Below are 18,620 nucleotides of genomic sequence, written 5' to 3'. Positions count from 1 at the left end.
AGGTCAATCAACCAAATACAGGCCGATTCCAAAGTTGAAACATCAAATTAAAGAAAAGGTGCCTGAAAATTTAGATTTTCATTTTCTTTTGTCAAAAAACAACGCAAGTATTCACATTTTACCTAAAGATTTCTTCTTGATTTTTTTTTCCTTTCTTCATTTACTCTGCTCTCCAATCTCGCCATCCTTGACGAAGCTGACGATTAAGTCAGGCAACATTTATCCATGCGCTTAAAAATCATCGTCTTTGCGAATAACACCTCAGACAGCGACGAAACACTGAAATTTGTTGACGAAAGATTGAACACATTGGCTGACAAAATCAATGTGCTGCACAATTTACTCGACGATGGGAAAGATGAATCCGCTGATAAAGAAGAGATAAAAAAAATAATAATAAAAAAAGAAGAAGAAGAAGAAGAAGAAGAAGAAGAAGAAGAAATACAGAAAAGAGAAAAAGATGCAAAAACAAAATGAAAAGTAAAAACTGAAAAACGCGGCACCATTGGAGTAAAATGAATTAGGGTTGCACTACGTCTTATTTTATAGTAGGAGTAATAATTGTATTTATTTTTATTTTTTCTATCAAGTTTCTGTTTTTAACTTTTGTTTTTGTATTGTTAACTTAAGTACTATAATAAACTTTTAAAAATTTGGGCTTTAGATTTTTGAGCCATTTAATTACGGATTTCAACAATATAATTTGGACTTAAATAAGCGTGGTTATAAATAAAACCATAACAATGATATTAAAATAAACTTAATTTTTTTTTTTTTGCAAGTCTCAAAAAAAATATGGGTATCTCTGGAGCTTTGAGAATGCAATACTAAAACTAGTAACAAACAAGAGAATGCCAAATGAAAATATAAAAATAGGTAATGTTAAGTGACAGCTACATAGCAAAACTGAGCAAAGCAATACATTGATTAGTATCGTAATGCAGACTAAAGAGCTCATTCATCCTCTTGGCTTGTTGAGCAGCACGTTCAACGATATCCTTCCTCTTCCATGAGCAACTCCAGCTCCTTAACATTAATGTTGGATCCCTTCAACTTACGAATCAATACCCTTCGGTCTACGCCAGAAACGAACCCATCGCTCTGCGTCCTCTTCAATTTCTTCACCCTCTTCTTCATGATCCTTTTATCTCTGTGTCTGTGAAATTAGGGTTTTGTGTTCCGCTCAGCCGCCCCTATTAAAATAAACTTAATATAATACCCACCATCACGATGTACTCAAAAAATTAACAATTTTAGCTATTTTAGTGTATTTAATTAATATCTACGGTAGTTTGTTTTTAATGTATTTTATTTTTCAAAGTATGTACATTTTATTGATTTAATAATTATAATTTTATTACATTTATATTTATTAAGAAACAGATTTTGGTATAATACTTTTATGAAATTAATGATTGAATTTTTTTGGGTGAATGTGTAATCTATATCTATATAATATATAAAAGAGGAGTTTTTTCCCTCCATATTTTTCCCCTTTTTTTCTTTCTCTTCTTTCATCAATTTTTAATTATTTTTATCTCTATTTTGATATATATATAATTTATTTATTTTTTCTAAATATTATCAAATTTGATTTATGAAGAAAAATGCATCTTAAATTTAAGTTCGTGATGAAATATTTGATATTGCATAAAAATATTTGATATTGCATAAAAATCATCAAAAATGAATTTAAAACGAATAAGTTATGGAAACTTCAAAAATATTTTATTTTCTTTCTTCCCGTTAAAGTTTTACAATTTTTTTTATTTAGGTTTATGTATGAAAATGCTTATTTATCTATTATGTGTAATACTCTATAATAATAATGTACAATGTTAATTTTCATTATCAAATGATTTAAAATCATTTAATAACTATAATTATTATAATATTTTATACAGAGTTGAAAATTCAGGTTTTTATTATGTAATTGATATAAACTATTTAATTTTATAATTAATCTATTTATACTAATTTATTTAAACATATCATTTAATTTTAATGTTCATCGTGCATCGCACGAATGAGAGTACTAGTTATATATAAAGAAGCAATTCAACAGTAAATTGTTACCGGCAAATTTTGAAAATCAGTTTTTATTTCAAACTAACTAGGCCTATTTTTTGGCTACCTCAATCTTATCACAATGATTTCATATTTTAATTATTTGCCACTAAAAGAAACTCTCCTTTCCACTAGCAAATACTCCTGTCTACCGTTTCCACTCTAAAAACCTTTTTAGCTTTTTTATAGTCCTATTTCATTTTTGTTATTTTCGTTTTCTTCTTTTTTCTTCTAAAATTTGTAATTTAATAATGATAAAATATTCAATATATATTTAATTAAAAATTATGACAAGAGCTTTAATTTAATATATATTATATTTGAAATAGAGTTAAAATAAAAATGTTATAGAAATTAAAAGTCTCAAACTTATTTTATTTTTATCTATTGATTTTATTTTATTTATTAAACTGTATGCAAATAAATAGTTTTGTACATCTTAGAATATTATATGATACATAATGATACTTATTATCATTTATAATTACTTTGATATTTGATGATCCATATATTTATACACATTATCAGTTAAAATTAATTAATTGGTATTTTAAAAATTGAAAAGTTAAATATTTTCAAATTCTCATTTTTTTCAATTTGAGATTATGTTGTGGATAATTTTATTTTTTTTAGATTCATGTTTGCATTAACTTATATTTAAATTATATTTATTATGTAGCATATATATATATATATATATATATATATAATATTTAAATATCATTCAATTTCGATGTTGGCCGTGCATCGCACGAGTGGGCGTACTAATGTTGAATAAAATATTAGATAAGTGTATTAGGAGTGGAGAAAATGATTCATTATAAAGTAAGGGCTCGTTTCATTAGTTAGTTGGTTTAAGTCCACATAACTTAACCCAGTGAAAACTAATGTTGCGTGGCGTGTTACGGTAAATGAGGCGTGTATTTGGTAGCAATCATTAAACCTATTTTTATGGCATGCTCAACGTTTGATTGGCTTTAGTAATTGCAGGTTTAGTAAATGATATCCTTTTTTTGTCCTTGCTATTTTAGCTTATTACCAAGCGTATCCTTTTGAAAAAAGCCCGCGGAGAATGTGAAACGTCTGCAAATTCGCGGTATTATATAACCCCAGATCAGTTAAAATCTTCATATATCTGCACGTCTCACGTTCAAAGATAGCTGCATTTAATGTTCTTCTTTTCATTTGGAGATCTTTTGAGGCACGATGGCTTCGGTGCAGCAAGGTTCGTGATTGCGCCATTTTTTTAGTTATATTTCTCTACGATGTCTGCTTTTGTTTCCATCGACATATCCACTGCTTTATGATGGTTTATTGTTTCGATTTTCATGTTTATTTGAATAAGAATCCCTTTGCATCTGTACGCTGGCGTTGATATTGTTGTCTTTGATTTATAAATGTAACTTCGATTTTTTCCAGTCATTTGGAAAGGTTTTTGCGGTACTTAATGATTCGATGTTCATATTTATTTACATGAGATTCTCATTGAATTTGTAAGTTGGCGCTGAGATTGTTGGTTTGATTTGTTATTGTAACTTTGATGTTATTCCAAACATTCAGAATGGATTTTGGTGGTATATACTATGTCAAATCCATAATATTGTCATGCAAATTTCATTTTGTTTTTTGTTTGCTTCGAACTGAATACCTTTGCATGATTCCCAGGTAGTACTGAACAATGTTCTGTCCGTGTGAATAAGACCGATAAGACACGGAGGAGTTGGACAGGTAACGATGAGGAAATACTAATCGCTTCGTTGAAGGAGTTGGTGGTTCAAGGGTGGAAGTCGAACAACGGGTTTAGGGCGGGATATCTAACAAAACTTGAGGATGCGATGAAGGTTGCTTTTCCAGAAACAGATCTGAAGGGAGCCCCGCACATAAACTCAAAGATATGTGCGTGGAAAAAAAATTACTACAGCTTGTCACAAATGTTAGCACGAGTGGCATTGGGTTTAATACCAATGTTGACTATTTGATTGACTGCTCAAATGAAATGTGGGAGCAAATAGTGAAGGTAATCTTCAAATTTCTTCAACAATATTGTTACAGTTTCTCATTTTACTTCCTCAATTGTGGTGCTATGTCTTGTGAAATGCAGTGTGATCCCAATGCAAGGCTCATGAGATACAAGCCATGGCCGATGCTAGAAGATTGGAAGGAGGCTTTCGGTAAAGACCGAACAACCGGAGAACAAGCTGAGGATTTGATGGATGCAGTCAATGAGATGCATCGCCATGAAAACACTGAGCATTACACTCCTGAGTCTGATTACCATGTCAACTTCGATGACATTCCGGACCTTGAAACTGTAGCAGAGAGTGTTGGCCAAAGCAGCAAGGGAACAACCACAACTGGTGGTGTTGGCAGGAAACGCAAGCAACGGGATGATATGAGTGGTTTGTGTGAAGTACTTTGGGAGATCAACCATACCACTGATCGGAGGCTGGAGAACTTGGCTAATAGAATTGGGTATGACTTTGACATGGGAAAGGCTAGGCAAGAGGTCTTTGATCAGCTTGGTGACATCCCGGGCTTTACTATGGATGACAAATTCGATGAGTGCGAGCTCCTCGAGGACAAAGTCGAGCGCTTCGTGATTTTCCGCGGCCTGCCGGCACACGCGAAGGAGGCATATGCAACGCGTTTCCTTGGGGGAAGGTTCAAGTGATTTATGATGGTAGTGGTGTGAAGGTTTTCGGCAAAGACTTTACACATATTATGCTTGGTGCAGTCTTATATATTTTGATGAACTTGCATGGACTTTGAATGCATTTCTATATCTAGTAGTTAGTAGTTTATGAATTTGGCAGAATGTTGTTTTTCCTTGTTCAAGCTAGTTGCTTTGGTGTTGGGACAAATATGTTATTGTTTGTTTGTGGGAAACAAATGATATGTTGCTTTATTATATGGATTTGGTCAATTTCATTTTAGGTGTTATTCAGCATATTGTGTTGGTGAGATGAAACAACAAAATATTATAGCTTTGAAATGTAAGAAATTCAGATGTTAATCTCCATCATAATAAGCTTCGTTACCACAAAAGTTTCAGATACTTTCAACTACAAAATAAGCCACATGAATATTGGAAATATGATAGCATAATTGGTGGCAAAAAAAATAAATAAAAGATTAACGCTTTTGAGATCCAAACTACTTGAAAGGGCTTGAACTTGCGCAAGAGCTGTCATCGGATGAACCGTTATGGATGCCTTTCTTCTTCATCATCCTCGGTAATGGCTTGCATGATGGGAACATGTTGTTCGGCTCGAGCAAAGGCCTGTGCAAGAACATGTGTCCAAGTCCAGTTTTAGCAGGAGTGGTGGGGTTGAATCCAGATTCGTCATCTTCTGGACAAAGCTTGCGAACAACATTTTGCGGTTCCTTTGTGACTGGAGAAGTTACATCCTCATCGTCAGAAAGAACTAGTGTTCGAATTGAGGAACTGACATAGATCACCTCACGGCTTGGTTCATGCTTGATTCGTTTAGGTCCAAAGAATGCACACATTTTGAAATACTCTGGCCCACCAACATAGTAGTGATCACTATTTTATTAACAATAAAAATACCGCAACTAACACGGTGTAATCATAGCATAAATAGCAAGTCAAGTATCGTATCCTCAGGGACTGATGAACGAATTTCTCGAAGTAATCCTAAATAAGACTCCAGTAATATTCAGGCAAAGAAACTGTATGAGAGATTTAATAAAATGAATACTAAACAAATCAAATAAAAATTCAGATATAAAAATCAAATGATAAAGCGACTGATCCTAGGGTAATAATTTCATTAACTAAATCCACATAATAAACCTATTAATCCTATTAACCAATTTAATCCAGTTATGATGAGAGATCACTTAATTAATCAATTACTCTCGCTAGAGCAACAACGATCGTAGATTAATAAATTTTCTATCTCCGCTAGGTCTCAAGAAAATTTACTAACTCCCAAAAGCACATAAGAATAGCTCCCTATGATCTACCTATCTCCACTAGGTCTCAAGGTTAAAATCATATCATACATTCCTGAATCTGCTAAACAGTTATTTCCGCTAGGTCACAAACCGAATATCTACACATGCAAACTATTGATCAGATAATTCACACGAATTCAAGCACCAGGAATTATGAATCATAAACTGGAAGGCAAATAGGTATTAACAAATAAATCACATGAATTCAATTAACTATTTACAAACCCTAGAATCAGATAAGAAAACTAGCCAGACATATTAAAATAAAACAGAAACATAATTAAAAAGAACGCAATTGTAAAAATTGAATTGTATAAAACCGGAAGTAAAACAATTGTAACAACTTGAATCTTCAATCTTGTGGAAATTCAATCCAAGCTCTAAAAACTGGAAAGCAATAAAAATCTAAAGCTATGAAATTAAAAAGGGAAAAGTATCAAATAAGCTCCTAACATGGTGACCCTTATCACGTTTAGATCCCTATAGTCGAAGTTGGGCCAACTAAACCCTCAAACTAATTAATTTCGTGCAATTACCGCCTCCGCCCTAACGACCGTTTAACACCGTTAAGTATTTATTTATTTATTTATTTTCGCCAAGATCACCGAAAACTCGGCGAAAAACGCTCGATTCTATCCAAAAATTTGGCAACACCTATCACCACCTTCTTATCTGAACTCCGGCAAGGCCGGTGCTTCGTCCAATCGGCAACGCCTTCGCTTGACACGCTCCCACACAGGTTCGAGCCACGCCGCAGCCTTATCCGGCAAAAGTCGGTGCTGCGGCGAATAGCCATCCACCGCCGTGCCCTAAGGGTCCCCAATTCTGACCTCTAATCGACTGAGATGAAGCCTATTCAAATCGAGGATGGCGAAGCTCCACAGCACGCCGATCTCCGCCTAATCTGCTCTGGTGGGGGATAAATCTCAAAGCTCAGCGAAAAGGGTTCATGGGCCATTAACAGAAGGGTTCACGAGCAAGAAGGGTTCACGGGCCATTAACAGAAAACCCGAGGTCGACCACCGCGACTCACGCTCACAAGTGTCCACTGCCTCTTGCTCTCTAAGACGTGGCTCGATTTGGTTGCCTGACCGGCGCAGCTGTCGATTCCACAATTTCATGAGCAATAACGACTCGCAGGCTATGGGCAGAGGGGAAAACCCCCAACTCTCTCAATCAATCTATATTTTCCGGCGAGTTTTCGGCAACCTTGGCGAAATAAAAATAAAATAAAAATTAAATACTTAACGATTGTTAGAGCATTTTCATACTCTAATTAATTGTCATTGTGTAGACAATAAGTGTATCTACTAAACTGGACAGAACTGTTGCTTCATCAGTTGCTTCCGTTGTTGAGACACTCTGCTGTCTGTTTCCTGCGGGTTTTGAAGATAAGTTTGAAGATATACTTGGCGATTCGTTTCTCTTGGATCTCCTTTTGGCATGAGAATTCTTCTACCCAGGATTTCAGAGAACCCTATTTTGTGCAGCCGCAAGAGGACCTTCTTATGGGCCGCAGTCTAGAGCCCGTCAAGAGTCCTATCTCAACCTATCTCTTCCTAGGGTTTACATATATATTGGAATGGAAGAGGATTCGTTTTTGGCTGCTGCTATTACTGATATTCTACTTCTTAGAGAGAATAATTTCGTGCATATTGAGAGCATACAGTTAGTGTTGAGTATGTTCTAGTTTATTGCTTATTTCTTTAGTAAGCGTGGTTCGTGGGTTAGTTCTTTCGTGTTGTCGATTGCTCCAACGTGTTGTAGTGATATTGTTGGTTGGTGTTGAGCGTGGATTGTGCAGCAATTACGTTCATAAAGAGTAAGTTCTATCTTGCTCTTCGTTGTTCACGCAGGTGAAGGTTTGGGAAGAAATAGAGGCTAGGAAGATCGAGTCTTCGCGTGTAAGACCTTTGTATTTCTTATCATCACTAGTGAACTGATTGAACTGGGCGTGGCCCCCCAAACGTAGGTGTGTTATCACCGAACTGGGTAATCATTGTGGTATTCGTTTGTTCATGTGGTATTCGTTTGTTGATGGAAAAATAAGTAGATGCAATTCTTTTTCCAAAAAGTTTAAATGATTGTCTAATTGTATATTTTTAAATTTACATACATTTAAGTTATAGTAGTAATCTTTCATGCAATTGAGGAAAATGACATTATATTGATTAATTTTAGAACTTTTAATTTTTTTTTAAAAAGTGAAATTTGTATTAATTTAAATATAAATTTGTAGGTAAAATTAGTTATATATCTAACAATTAGAATTTAAATTATTATATATATTTATTTAACTTTTAGTTATGTTTTGTGTATGAATTATTTAATTAGTTTTATTTATTTATTTTGTATAAATATATTTATTGTCATTTTTAATTTTATATTGTTTGTACTTTTTTTTTTTATGTTTTGGACTATTAAAATATTAACTTTTATGATATAGTTTGAAAATTTAAGAGTACGAAAATTTTATATTAAGTGTGAGCTATTAAGTTTATTATATTAGTGGTTTAGTAATTTGCTCAATAGGAGATTGACTTAAATTATTTTCTTGATAATTTAAATTTAATTATTATACTAAAAAAAATTGAAACCTTAACTATTATACTTATTAAGTTGATATTTGTTATTATACATTCCTTCAAATCAAATATTAATATTTAAATTAATATAATTTTTTTTTACCAATTAATCTAACACATAAATAATGATATTTTGGTATTTTTATATAATTTTAAATTTTTAAATGATAAAATATATTGTGCACGGAAGGTCATACTAGTATTAAAGAAAACTCAACTTGAACTTGTTCAAATAACATTCAGTCTCCTTACCTTTTGACTTAAGATTAATTAATAGGGAGGACATGTAATTCAGCGATAGAGTGTCACTTTGATGTGCTGGAAGACATTAATTCGAGAGTGATTATTTCTAAACTTAATGTGAATTTTTCTATTTGGATTTATCCCTTTTCATTATTCAATGTAAATGCAGGAGCTGGCTGAAGCCCCTCAAATTTATTTTTTAAAAATATATATATATGAGTTGGTTATGGTGAAAATCGTAATTTAGAGTATGAAATCAAAAACACTGTATTCATGTGTAAGTTATTACATTCGTTGTGCAATTAATTGTATTTGAAGAAAAAAAAAAAAAAGAAGCTTCCTCTTTTTAGTGTTGAAAGTGAGTTGTGTCATGGAAATATATAAGAGATGTGGTACTATATAATTATGGAGTTCTACGTTGTAATATAATTATGTAGATGTATTATACACGGAAGATGTTAAAATCATGTGTTTTTTTAACACATATGGGTCCAAAGGTACGTGCAATTTTGTCACGTCGACTCGAAAAAAGTTTTCATCATGTATGTTTGCACATTTACATCATATGGTCGTTTTTGCAACCCGTTTGATTTTAGCCATAATGGAGTATATTGTCATATCACGTATAGGGATGGCAGTGGATCTTGGACCCGATCCAAATCCGTGGATCCATATCCGTTTTTACGGATCTGGATCTCAATTTTTTGGATCCGACGAATCTGGATCTGGATCTGGAATCTCAGTTTTGAAAACGGATATGGATCTGAATCTTAAAATTTTAGATCCGGATCCGGCCCAGATCCGACCCGTGGATCCGTTTTATTTTATATATATTTCTTATATTTTATATTTAGTTTACTAATAATATTAACTAAATTAAAAATAATTATTAAATTATATTCAAAAGAATAAAAACTAAAAGTAATTAGATAAAAATATTTGTGTTATATTTTTCATGATGGAAATTAGATGTTATTGATTTTGTAAATTTTTTTTAATTTAATTTAAAAATAGTTGATCCATGGATCTGGACCCGTGGACCCGCAGATCTGACGGATCTGGATCTGGATCCAAAATTTTCAGATCCATGGATCTGGATCTGGTATATGAAAACGGATCTGGATCTGGTATTGGCCAGACCCGGTCCAGATCCGGCCCGTTGCCATCCCTAATCACGTAGACAGACATACGATATTTTAAACCGAGTTCTAAAATTCGAACAACATACTGTCTATCGATGTGATTGAGTTTTTGTAGCCTAATTAGAGTAACAAGATCGATTTAATAAGAATCTGGATACGTATACATAATTTTGCACCAACGCCATTAAATTATTGAATAAAACCAGAAAAAAAAAAATGGAAATGTGGCTTAAGCTGTTTCCTAAATCCATTGGGGTTTATAACAAAATATATTGCTTGACTAAATCAAAATCGCCCTAATGGTGTGTTTCACCTAAATTAAGTTATAGAAATGTATTATGGTGAAAATTCAGGTTTTTCCAGCTTTAGATACTTCACCTTCAACACGTCGAATTTCATCTTTTATTTCTTTTTCTTCACCTAATTTACTTGCAGTGCCATTGCTTATCGAGAGATAGAGGCTTTGTAAACACGACAGATACTCTGCTTTGACTTCTGGAGAATCAGAGATGGATTGTTCAGATGTCAACTGCACAAGATAGATAAAAGTTGGGTGAGAAACTACAACTTTGTTATATGGATAATACGAAATAGACTCTAGACTACGAAAGTCGGGTTTAATCTATATGCAGGTGGACCGAAACAGTTAACCTCTCAATGAACTCGCTATATCATGTAGAAACCGATGTAGTTTACATCAAGAATTTTAAGAATGTTCGTTGCTCACCAAACTTGGACAGGCAATGTTAGCAAATTGAATGTAATAAAACCATCAAACATTGGTTTTCTTCTAGAAAAAACACGAAAGCAACATATAACCAACTTTAAACATAATCACATGTTTGGCATAAGTAGAGCTCTTGTAGTTTGCATGCAAATAATTCAAAGATCAGAGTAAGCTTCCATGGTTTGAGTTGAATGTACCTCCTGATACGTGGAAATGCATTGACGGAGAACAACATTATCCTCTGCTTTAATATGCTCCTGTTTTTGAGAGAATCATACAGGCATATGTTCAAGTATCAGGGTGCATACACAGATGGCTAAATTGTACAATTACAAATTAACAAGTTAATTAAAATAACTAATGGAACTACAGTGCATTTCCTCATAGAGGAATGTAAAATCACTAATGGTTACGAACCAATATGCTTTGCATCAAAGTTCGATGTTTGATAGCATTCTCAATAAAGATTATCTACAACTATTATTCTCTGAACTCATTGCATAACGTAGAAATTAAAAAATGATAAGTACTGACCTGCGAACCGAGAAAGCCCTGCTTCGTGATCTCCAAAGCCCCAAGAGCATTGAGCGATTGTAGCTACAGGCATGTTTAGAACAACAATTACATTATGATCACTTATAAGCTTAGCAACTTAAATTTTCCAATAAACAAATATCTGCATGATCGACTATGACTTTACTGTTAGTTGAAACATCTACAGATAGACCAAGATAAATGTTTTTCAGGCTCTTTTTGTAATAGCTCGAGATAGAAAAGTTAAAGTAAACTCCTTTTTTTCTGGTAGATGAGAGTACCACAAAATGCTAGAGTTATTTTGTTAGTAACAGATAGAAGTACTGAAAAGCAGTAATGATATATAATCATTTATGTCACAGGACCACATCCCCAAATATCTCAAACCAAATATAAAATATTTTTCTTGCAAGTATCAGACAGGGAAAACTTACTAGTATCACAGCCGCTGAATGCCCATCTTTTCCAGTTTTTCTGGATACTCCAAAGGGTTCTCTATTTTTTTTCTGTTCCTGAAATCGAATAAGGAGTTTTCGAGCTATCCTGTGATGATACCCCGTTAAATAGTCAAAAGCCACATCTATAAAGTGAGTAAGATTTGTTTTTATTAGCATATCTGCCACATAAGACGGAAACTAAGGTTAGAGTTTCTTCCATTATCTTCCATCAAGGGCGACTTGTACTGAGTTCAGTTATAATGCTCATGCATGCTAACCTTACTGAATCGTTCAATAGACTTTTGGCTTTATCAAGCTCAGCTAGAGCTTGCGAACTGTCGGCCTCCAGTAGCTCCTTGGTGATGAGAATCTTCAATCTCGCAATGTGGAGCATGTCAGCGGCACTCTATTAATAAGAAATATAATTACAATTAGACTTGAGGAAAATAAGGGGTTCCCTGATAAGAGTGAAAAATGGATAAATAAATTGAGGCACTTCTAATTCTAATTCCTATGTGGCTAAACACGGTCAAGTTTTAAGGGACTAGGTGTTTCTAGAGGACAAATCAGCAGACAATTTATGTGTTCTACCACAATGAGTTTTGAACCAGCAGAATAAGGTAAATGTCCATGCACATGTAGAAGCAAAGTTTAGGAAAGGACAGGGCTCTAAATCACTTAAACCTGAATATGTTCATGAGGAAGCAAGTTTTTCCTGGCATCAAGACATCTGCTACAGAGAAATTGTTATTCTCCAGTAGGAACCATTTGGATTTGCTCCTCATTCAGTGCTTAATATTAATGTACCTCTCTAACAATTCTTCGGCTTCCTTTAATCTCCCTGCTGCTTCAAGGGTTAATGCAAGTCGTTCAGCTACAACAACAGTATCCAAAGATTTCCAACCCTGTGGCATTATATAATTTAACCATTAATTTAAAAAATAAGTATAACAGATTCCTATTCCCAGTTAAAACAACAAAGTAACTGGAAGAGGTAGATAATAAGTACAAAATGTCACCAAGCTACAATGAAGTTGAAAGATCTTCTAGAATAGATAATAAAAGAACAGAAGATGATAAACCTTTGATAATTCCATCATATGAAGAATCTTTCTCAATATATTCTCAGCTTCAGCAAATCTGTTGGACTTGTTGTATATCTACAATCAGCAGGAAGAAAATAGTACAGAATACACCTAAAATACAAGAAATGCGCACTTCAAAAGGTTCCAAGAGGAAGCATTGCCAACACAAAAGTATAATGGTTAAAAAACTGTTTGAATTATTTGTCAATTTGTAATGTAGTCCCTCACTCATGACATACTCAAACCAAAAACTATACATGTTCCCTCAATTCTATGAAAACTTTTTTTTGCAAAAGAAGATATTGAGCTACAATTTTAAGTTGGTATGGTATGTAGGAAGCGGCTTAAGGAATCTTAATAACATATATTGCAATTCTCTTTATTAATATTGCTTATTTAATTATTTTTATTCTTTTTTTATTCCCACCCTGATATAAGGAGAAGAAACAGGTCATACCGTCTTATTTCATAATTTTGGATTTTCTCACCGTGTAAAAGTTGAATGATGAGAAATTCTGTATGTATATAACTATATATGCACTGAGTTTGCTTTCGATGGGTGATACCGGAATATATCTAGACATTCATTTCTCTCATCCCCCTCCCACCAAAATCTGGTCCTTCAGATGTTAGTTATATTGACTTGTGATGTGCACTGGTAAGCACGGGTTAGGCTTATATTTGTGTGCAATTGACTCTCTTGCATAAACTGTGGCAGGTTTCAAACTGCTGAGATGGAACGACCTGAGCCAGATACTGCATTCTTCTGACACATGATATAGATTGTCCATGGCCACCTGCCTACATGATAATGCAAAACAATAAGGGAGACATATTTACAAATAACGAAGACGACCCATCTGCATTCATTTTGAAACTATATTGACAGACCTCCATGATATCTATAGAGTCCACAATTAGGTCCTCAGCATCCTTCTCTTTCCCTTGCAAATATAAGACCTGCAGTATACAAAATTTACCAGAAAGTAGCATCAGTTCCATGGTCCATGAAGTAATGCTCCTCTTTCCTACTAGAAATGTATGGATTTTGTGTGTGTGTGTGTGTGTGTGTGATTCACAAGGAGGATGGTTTTCGTGCTTACAGTCCCCAGATGGTACATAGTATCAGCATATTCTGTGTGAGCTTCACCCAAAACACGCCGCTTTATCTAACCAATCAAAAAATGGTTGAACAAGAAGTCCTTTTCCCAATCCATAACTAAAGATAAAAGATTGATTACAGTGATTGAGACCAACCTTCAATGCACGCTGTCAAAATTGGTCAAAGATAAATATAACTTTGTTAGTATTAGATGAAGAGAAAGGGCAATCTTTCAAAGAAGGCACATAAATAACAAAAGGGTAAATATTATACACTTAATAGAGTTATCAGTTATATTTCATGGTTCTGGGATGAGTCGGATGACTATCCCATAATCTCAAAGCAATTAATGAAGGGAAGGCATTCAACATCGCCTCTCTAACAAGCTCACTTAGGTGCCCAACTGCAGATGGCCATCAATCAAGGCCAAAAGGTATAATTCCACGTTTATAGCTGAATACGAGAATTTGTACCAGGGCCAAATTTTCTCTACAGTTCTATCATAGTTCAACTTTGATAGTACCAATATCAGCACACTGTATCAGTCATTAGATTGGAATTTGTTGAGTTCAATCAATTCACATGTCAAAGCCATTAACTATAATGGCCTCTAATTTTGACTAATATATTACTATTCGTCAAGGACCATAAGTTCAAATAAAAAGACACATTTAGGTCTCACTTTATATATTAGAAGCAATCTGATGCTGGAATACAAAGAGCACGAAAACACAGTACATAAGTAACTACTCACGTTTTATATGATCGTTTATATAGTGGTCAAGCTAAGACAATTCAATAAAATATCTAGATTGAGCAATTTATAAACTGGGTAGTAATATCAATTAAAACAGATGCAATGAACCAAGCTACTGCATTAGAAACCCATGTGATTATTACCTCATAGCATACACGAGCTTTCTCCAATTTTCGCTGTACAAGGTAGACATGACCAAGATTATGAAGGGCAGCACCAACTCTACCAGACAAAGATTTTGTTAATCTCTCACCCTCATACACCGTCAAGTGATAGAACTGATATATTGCAGACAACAAACTGTACCTTACGTCATTTACTCCAAAATAATCCTCTAGTATGTTAATGGCCTCCACATACAAGGGTTCCGCCTTGTCAAAGTCTTTTGTGACTCTGTAAAGCTCGGCCTGCAATTACATAAACCAAATATATAAGAAAGACAAAAAATAGAGGGAGTTTGTGCTGACAAAATTCTTAAAAAAAAATTGAGACGAACTGGAAATAAAGGAAACATGCAACTTCTAGTCCCTACTAAAATGACATTAAATTAGAAAAAAACCGCTAATGTAAGTTACTAGCTTTGTGTAATCATCTTAAACAAACATTGCTCAACAACATATAAGCAGTACTAGAGCAAAAGAAACATCAAACAGAACGACAAATCTTACGGGTTGCATAAATAATGCAAGAGTTCAGTATACTTATCGTTGCCTGAAAACCATCATGAGGCAAACATATTAAATTTTATAATTATAATACGAAGTGCAATATAAGGTAGACCCACCAGGTTGTTGCATGCAGAGGCAACATGAGGATCCCTTTCCCCAAAACCTTCTTTAGCTTCATGTAATGCAGATAAAAAGAATCTCTCAGCTTGATCAATATTTCCCTAGGTGACATTAAAAAAGACTATTAAAAGAAAGTTCTAGATGAGAAAGTGCACAAAAATGGACTATTTAGAAAAGGAATCACAAAAGGACTTGCCTTCGAAAAGTGATCCCGTCCATTATCAGTGAAAACTCTCCATTTAGATGTATGCTCATTCGATATCACTGATCCATCCTCTACTTTACGCAAGCCACTAAAGTCATCCTTGCTCGTATCATTTTTAGAACTTGTTGATACATCTTCTGCCATGGAAGGTGATGAACATGCCCCAACAATAAATGCTGCAAAACGAGAATATTCAACAATATATGCCATATATAAAGCAGCTTTCAAATAAAACTTAACTGAAATTGTCCAACTGTCACCCAGAGAAACTGACTGATGATGAGTATTTCTATTAGATCTGTAAATTAATCAACAATTTCTTAATGAAGATCTGTGAGCAGCACCAATATTATCTTTGCCAGCATCATCTTTTATGCAAATGATCAAATCATGAGGCTCCTATCCTTCCATCCTTTACTTTGCGCATTAAATTTGGCCGATTCCTATATACTTGTCTAATGAGTAATAATGTCTAAAACCACATATTTGCATAGATTCTTAGCCGACACTTTACTTTAAACTTGTTCACTACACAACAAGACTCATCTAGGAGATGTCTTCCATGGTTAATAAAATTACAAGTTTCATAACCCCAAAAGATAGGCGAATCTTGCGCTTAATTTAGACGTTCCAGAAAGATTCTTCACTCTGAATGTCCTTTATAAACAAGTTCTTCCAACAAGTTTGATACCCCAAGTCCCTCCGATGTTTAAATTTTGGATATCATGCATCAACAAAGATACATGAGAGATATCAAAAAATATATGCCATGATAACATACATAAGAGATATCAATAAATCTATGTGATAATAACCAAATATATGGTATATACCAGCTTGTCCGGACAGGAAAAGCCATTGAAGTAATTCCAAGCGGCATTTAGTCCGTGTATGACCTCCAAGTTCATATTCACTAGAACCAATCAGCTTTCCTAGATATAACATATCAGCTCGTAAGTATTCAATCAAATAACAACTCATAATACGATATAGGTAACACATGCTATCCAGTATTCACCATGTTAGGCGCAAAGGATCACCAAACACCATAATAGGCTTACAAAAATAGTAATATGGCTATACCAAGAATACAGCAAAGTCTATGGATCAGCTATACCTAGAATATCTCATTGGGGGTGGGTTGGGGAATCAAAGATAGATAATATCAAAATTCGTTGATTTAAATAACCAGAAAAAGAAAAAAAAAAGAAAAAGGAAAAAGAAAAAAGCACAACAAATCCAATTGCTCTACTAGTTCTGATTTTTCCTATATCAGCTTAATCTTGAAGAACTAGTTCTGATTTTTCCTTTATCACCTAAATCTCATTTCTTCAAGAGATTGGTTGAATCTCATTTCATTAAGAGATTGGTTGTATGATCTTCTCCATTAATTGGTTCAACGGTATTCTAAATTTACACTATTTGAGGTCAGAAAATACCTGCATTTGGAAGAAAATTGTAGGCTTTAGTCTGTAGTGATGCAGAATTAGCAAGTCCCTTACACAATTTACGAACTGCTTGCCGGAAAGACATTTCTTACAACAAGCAGATGCAATCTCTCACCGAAAATCTCGTTTCCTTGCTAGATTTCGTGGACATCAACAGTTCCTATAGAGGTGCAAGCAAAGAAGCGGAAGATTTGAACATGCAGCTCGTTTGTCCATCCCACACTAATGTGTAGAAATTAATTTAGGTCTCACTGTGTTATTAAATCAAGCGTTATTATCTCTTAAAAGAAATGAAGTGTTAGTACCCGTTTGGTGTCTTCGTTTGTAATGACCAGCTAATTATACTTGGGCTAATATTCTTCACAAAACACACTAAACTAAAGGGAAAATTGCATCTAAATACACAAACGTTGCCGAAAATCTATATTTGACGCGATGTTATGATTTTACATTTTAATACACCAATTTAACAACTTGTTCAATTTTAACACTTTTTTCATTTTCCCCAAATTAAAATCCAACGTGGCGCCTATGTGTCTGGCCGGCACATGCCATTCCTTTCGCCGATGTAAACACAAAACGACGTCATTTTTTGTTAAATAAAACGACGTCGTTTTACACTCTTGATTATTTAACCCCAAATTTAACTTGAACGAAACCGATCTCAAATGAATCCACGAAGAAGATGACGATGACGAAGACGGCGAGGAAGCAGACAACGTCGTATTATTTGACCCCAGAAAGGTGTGGCTCCGCCTCAAAGCTCTCATCAATGGTTGTTTTTGTACCAACATTTATGTATACCTAATTATATGTGTCTACTTCATCTAATTCAAACCTATACACACACACAAAAAAAAAATCTCCCAAATCCGTCTGCTAGGGTTACAGCTAAAGATCAATCTCGATGATGAAAAGTCATGATTGATTTGATTTGATTGGTGTTCATATTTACCTACGAGAGGAGTAGACGAGGGTAGCGGCGAGCGCGAGACTGGCCATGGCTGTGACAGCGATGGCTATTCCGACATTGAAAGATGAGGGAATGATGGCGTTTCTCCCTCCGCCAGAGCCGCCGTTGGCCTCTGTGAAAAAGAAGATCCGACTCTGACCATCACCGCCGAGAAAGATCTCGGGCATATTTAACTCTATCAACTCGAATAAAATGACGTCGTCTGCTTCATATTTAATCTGAAACCCTATTTTTAATTTCAAGAACAAAACGACGTCGTTTTTGTAAGTATAAAACGACACCGTCTAATTACACGCAAGCAATACGTTGTCGTTTCCATTCCACGCTGGATAAGTGAATGACACGTAATAGCCACATCAGATTTTTCGGTTATCGAAAATGAAAAAAGTGTCAAAATTGAACAAGTTGTTAAATTGGTGTATTAAAATGTAAAATCCTAACATCGCGTCAAATATGGATTTTCGGCAAAGTTTGTGTATTTAGGTGCAATTTTCCCTAAACTAAACAAATGCTAGCAAGTTTCGCTGTTTGGTATACTTGTATGCA

The 18,620-nt window shown here is 34.2% G+C and overlaps 1 protein-coding gene across 2 annotated transcripts; it reads right to left on the bottom strand.

Moving 5' to 3' along the window:
• Window positions 1–10,138: 10,138 nt before the first annotated feature.
• Window positions 10,139–17,400, bottom strand: LOC130990355 (uncharacterized). Of its 2 annotated transcripts, XM_057914574.1 has the most exons (18): window positions 17,093–17,396; window positions 16,487–16,585; window positions 15,645–15,829; window positions 15,445–15,549; window positions 14,967–15,067; window positions 14,804–14,882; window positions 14,059–14,070; window positions 13,905–13,970; window positions 13,693–13,761; window positions 13,546–13,602; window positions 12,799–12,876; window positions 12,524–12,621; window positions 12,401–12,446; window positions 11,995–12,122; window positions 11,714–11,822; window positions 11,280–11,342; window positions 10,943–11,002; window positions 10,139–10,547 (listed from the first exon to the last, which is right to left on the bottom strand). In XM_057914574.1, the coding sequence occupies exons 1-18, from the start codon at window positions 17,184–17,186 to the stop codon at window positions 10,368–10,370; spliced, it is 1,629 nt and encodes a 542-aa protein (XP_057770557.1). In that variant the 5' UTR covers window positions 17,187–17,396; the 3' UTR covers window positions 10,139–10,367. The 2 variants fall into 2 exon arrangements, with proteins under 2 accessions (XP_057770557.1, XP_057770558.1); XM_057914575.1 differs by lacking the exons at window positions 10,139–10,547; window positions 10,943–11,002; window positions 11,280–11,342 and having other exon boundaries at window positions 11,800–11,895; window positions 17,093–17,400.
• Window positions 17,401–18,620: the final 1,220 nt, after the last annotated feature.

Source organism: Salvia miltiorrhiza, chromosome 6 (genome assembly GCF_028751815.1).
Source record: "Salvia miltiorrhiza cultivar Shanhuang (shh) chromosome 6, IMPLAD_Smil_shh, whole genome shotgun sequence".
Classification (NCBI taxonomy): domain Eukaryota; kingdom Viridiplantae; phylum Streptophyta; class Magnoliopsida; order Lamiales; family Lamiaceae; genus Salvia; species Salvia miltiorrhiza.
The sequence above is the reverse complement of the archived record's forward strand: the minus strand, read 5'-3'. Positions and strand labels throughout refer to the sequence as shown.

Bases quoted from the DNA above. Each gene is read 5' to 3' on its own strand.
- LOC130990355 (XM_057914574.1), bottom strand. From the start codon at position 17,186: ATGTCTTTCCGGCAAGCAGTTCGTAAATTGTGTAAGGGACTTGCTAAT. The intron at 15,550-15,644 runs GCAAGTCCTTTT...AATGTCACCTAG, and splicing joins GACGGGATCACTTTTCGAAG to GGAAATATTGATCAAGCTGA. The intron at 14,883-14,966 runs GTACAGTTTGTT...TTTGTCTGGTAG, and splicing joins TTTGGAGTAAATGACGTAAG to AGTTGGTGCTGCCCTTCATA.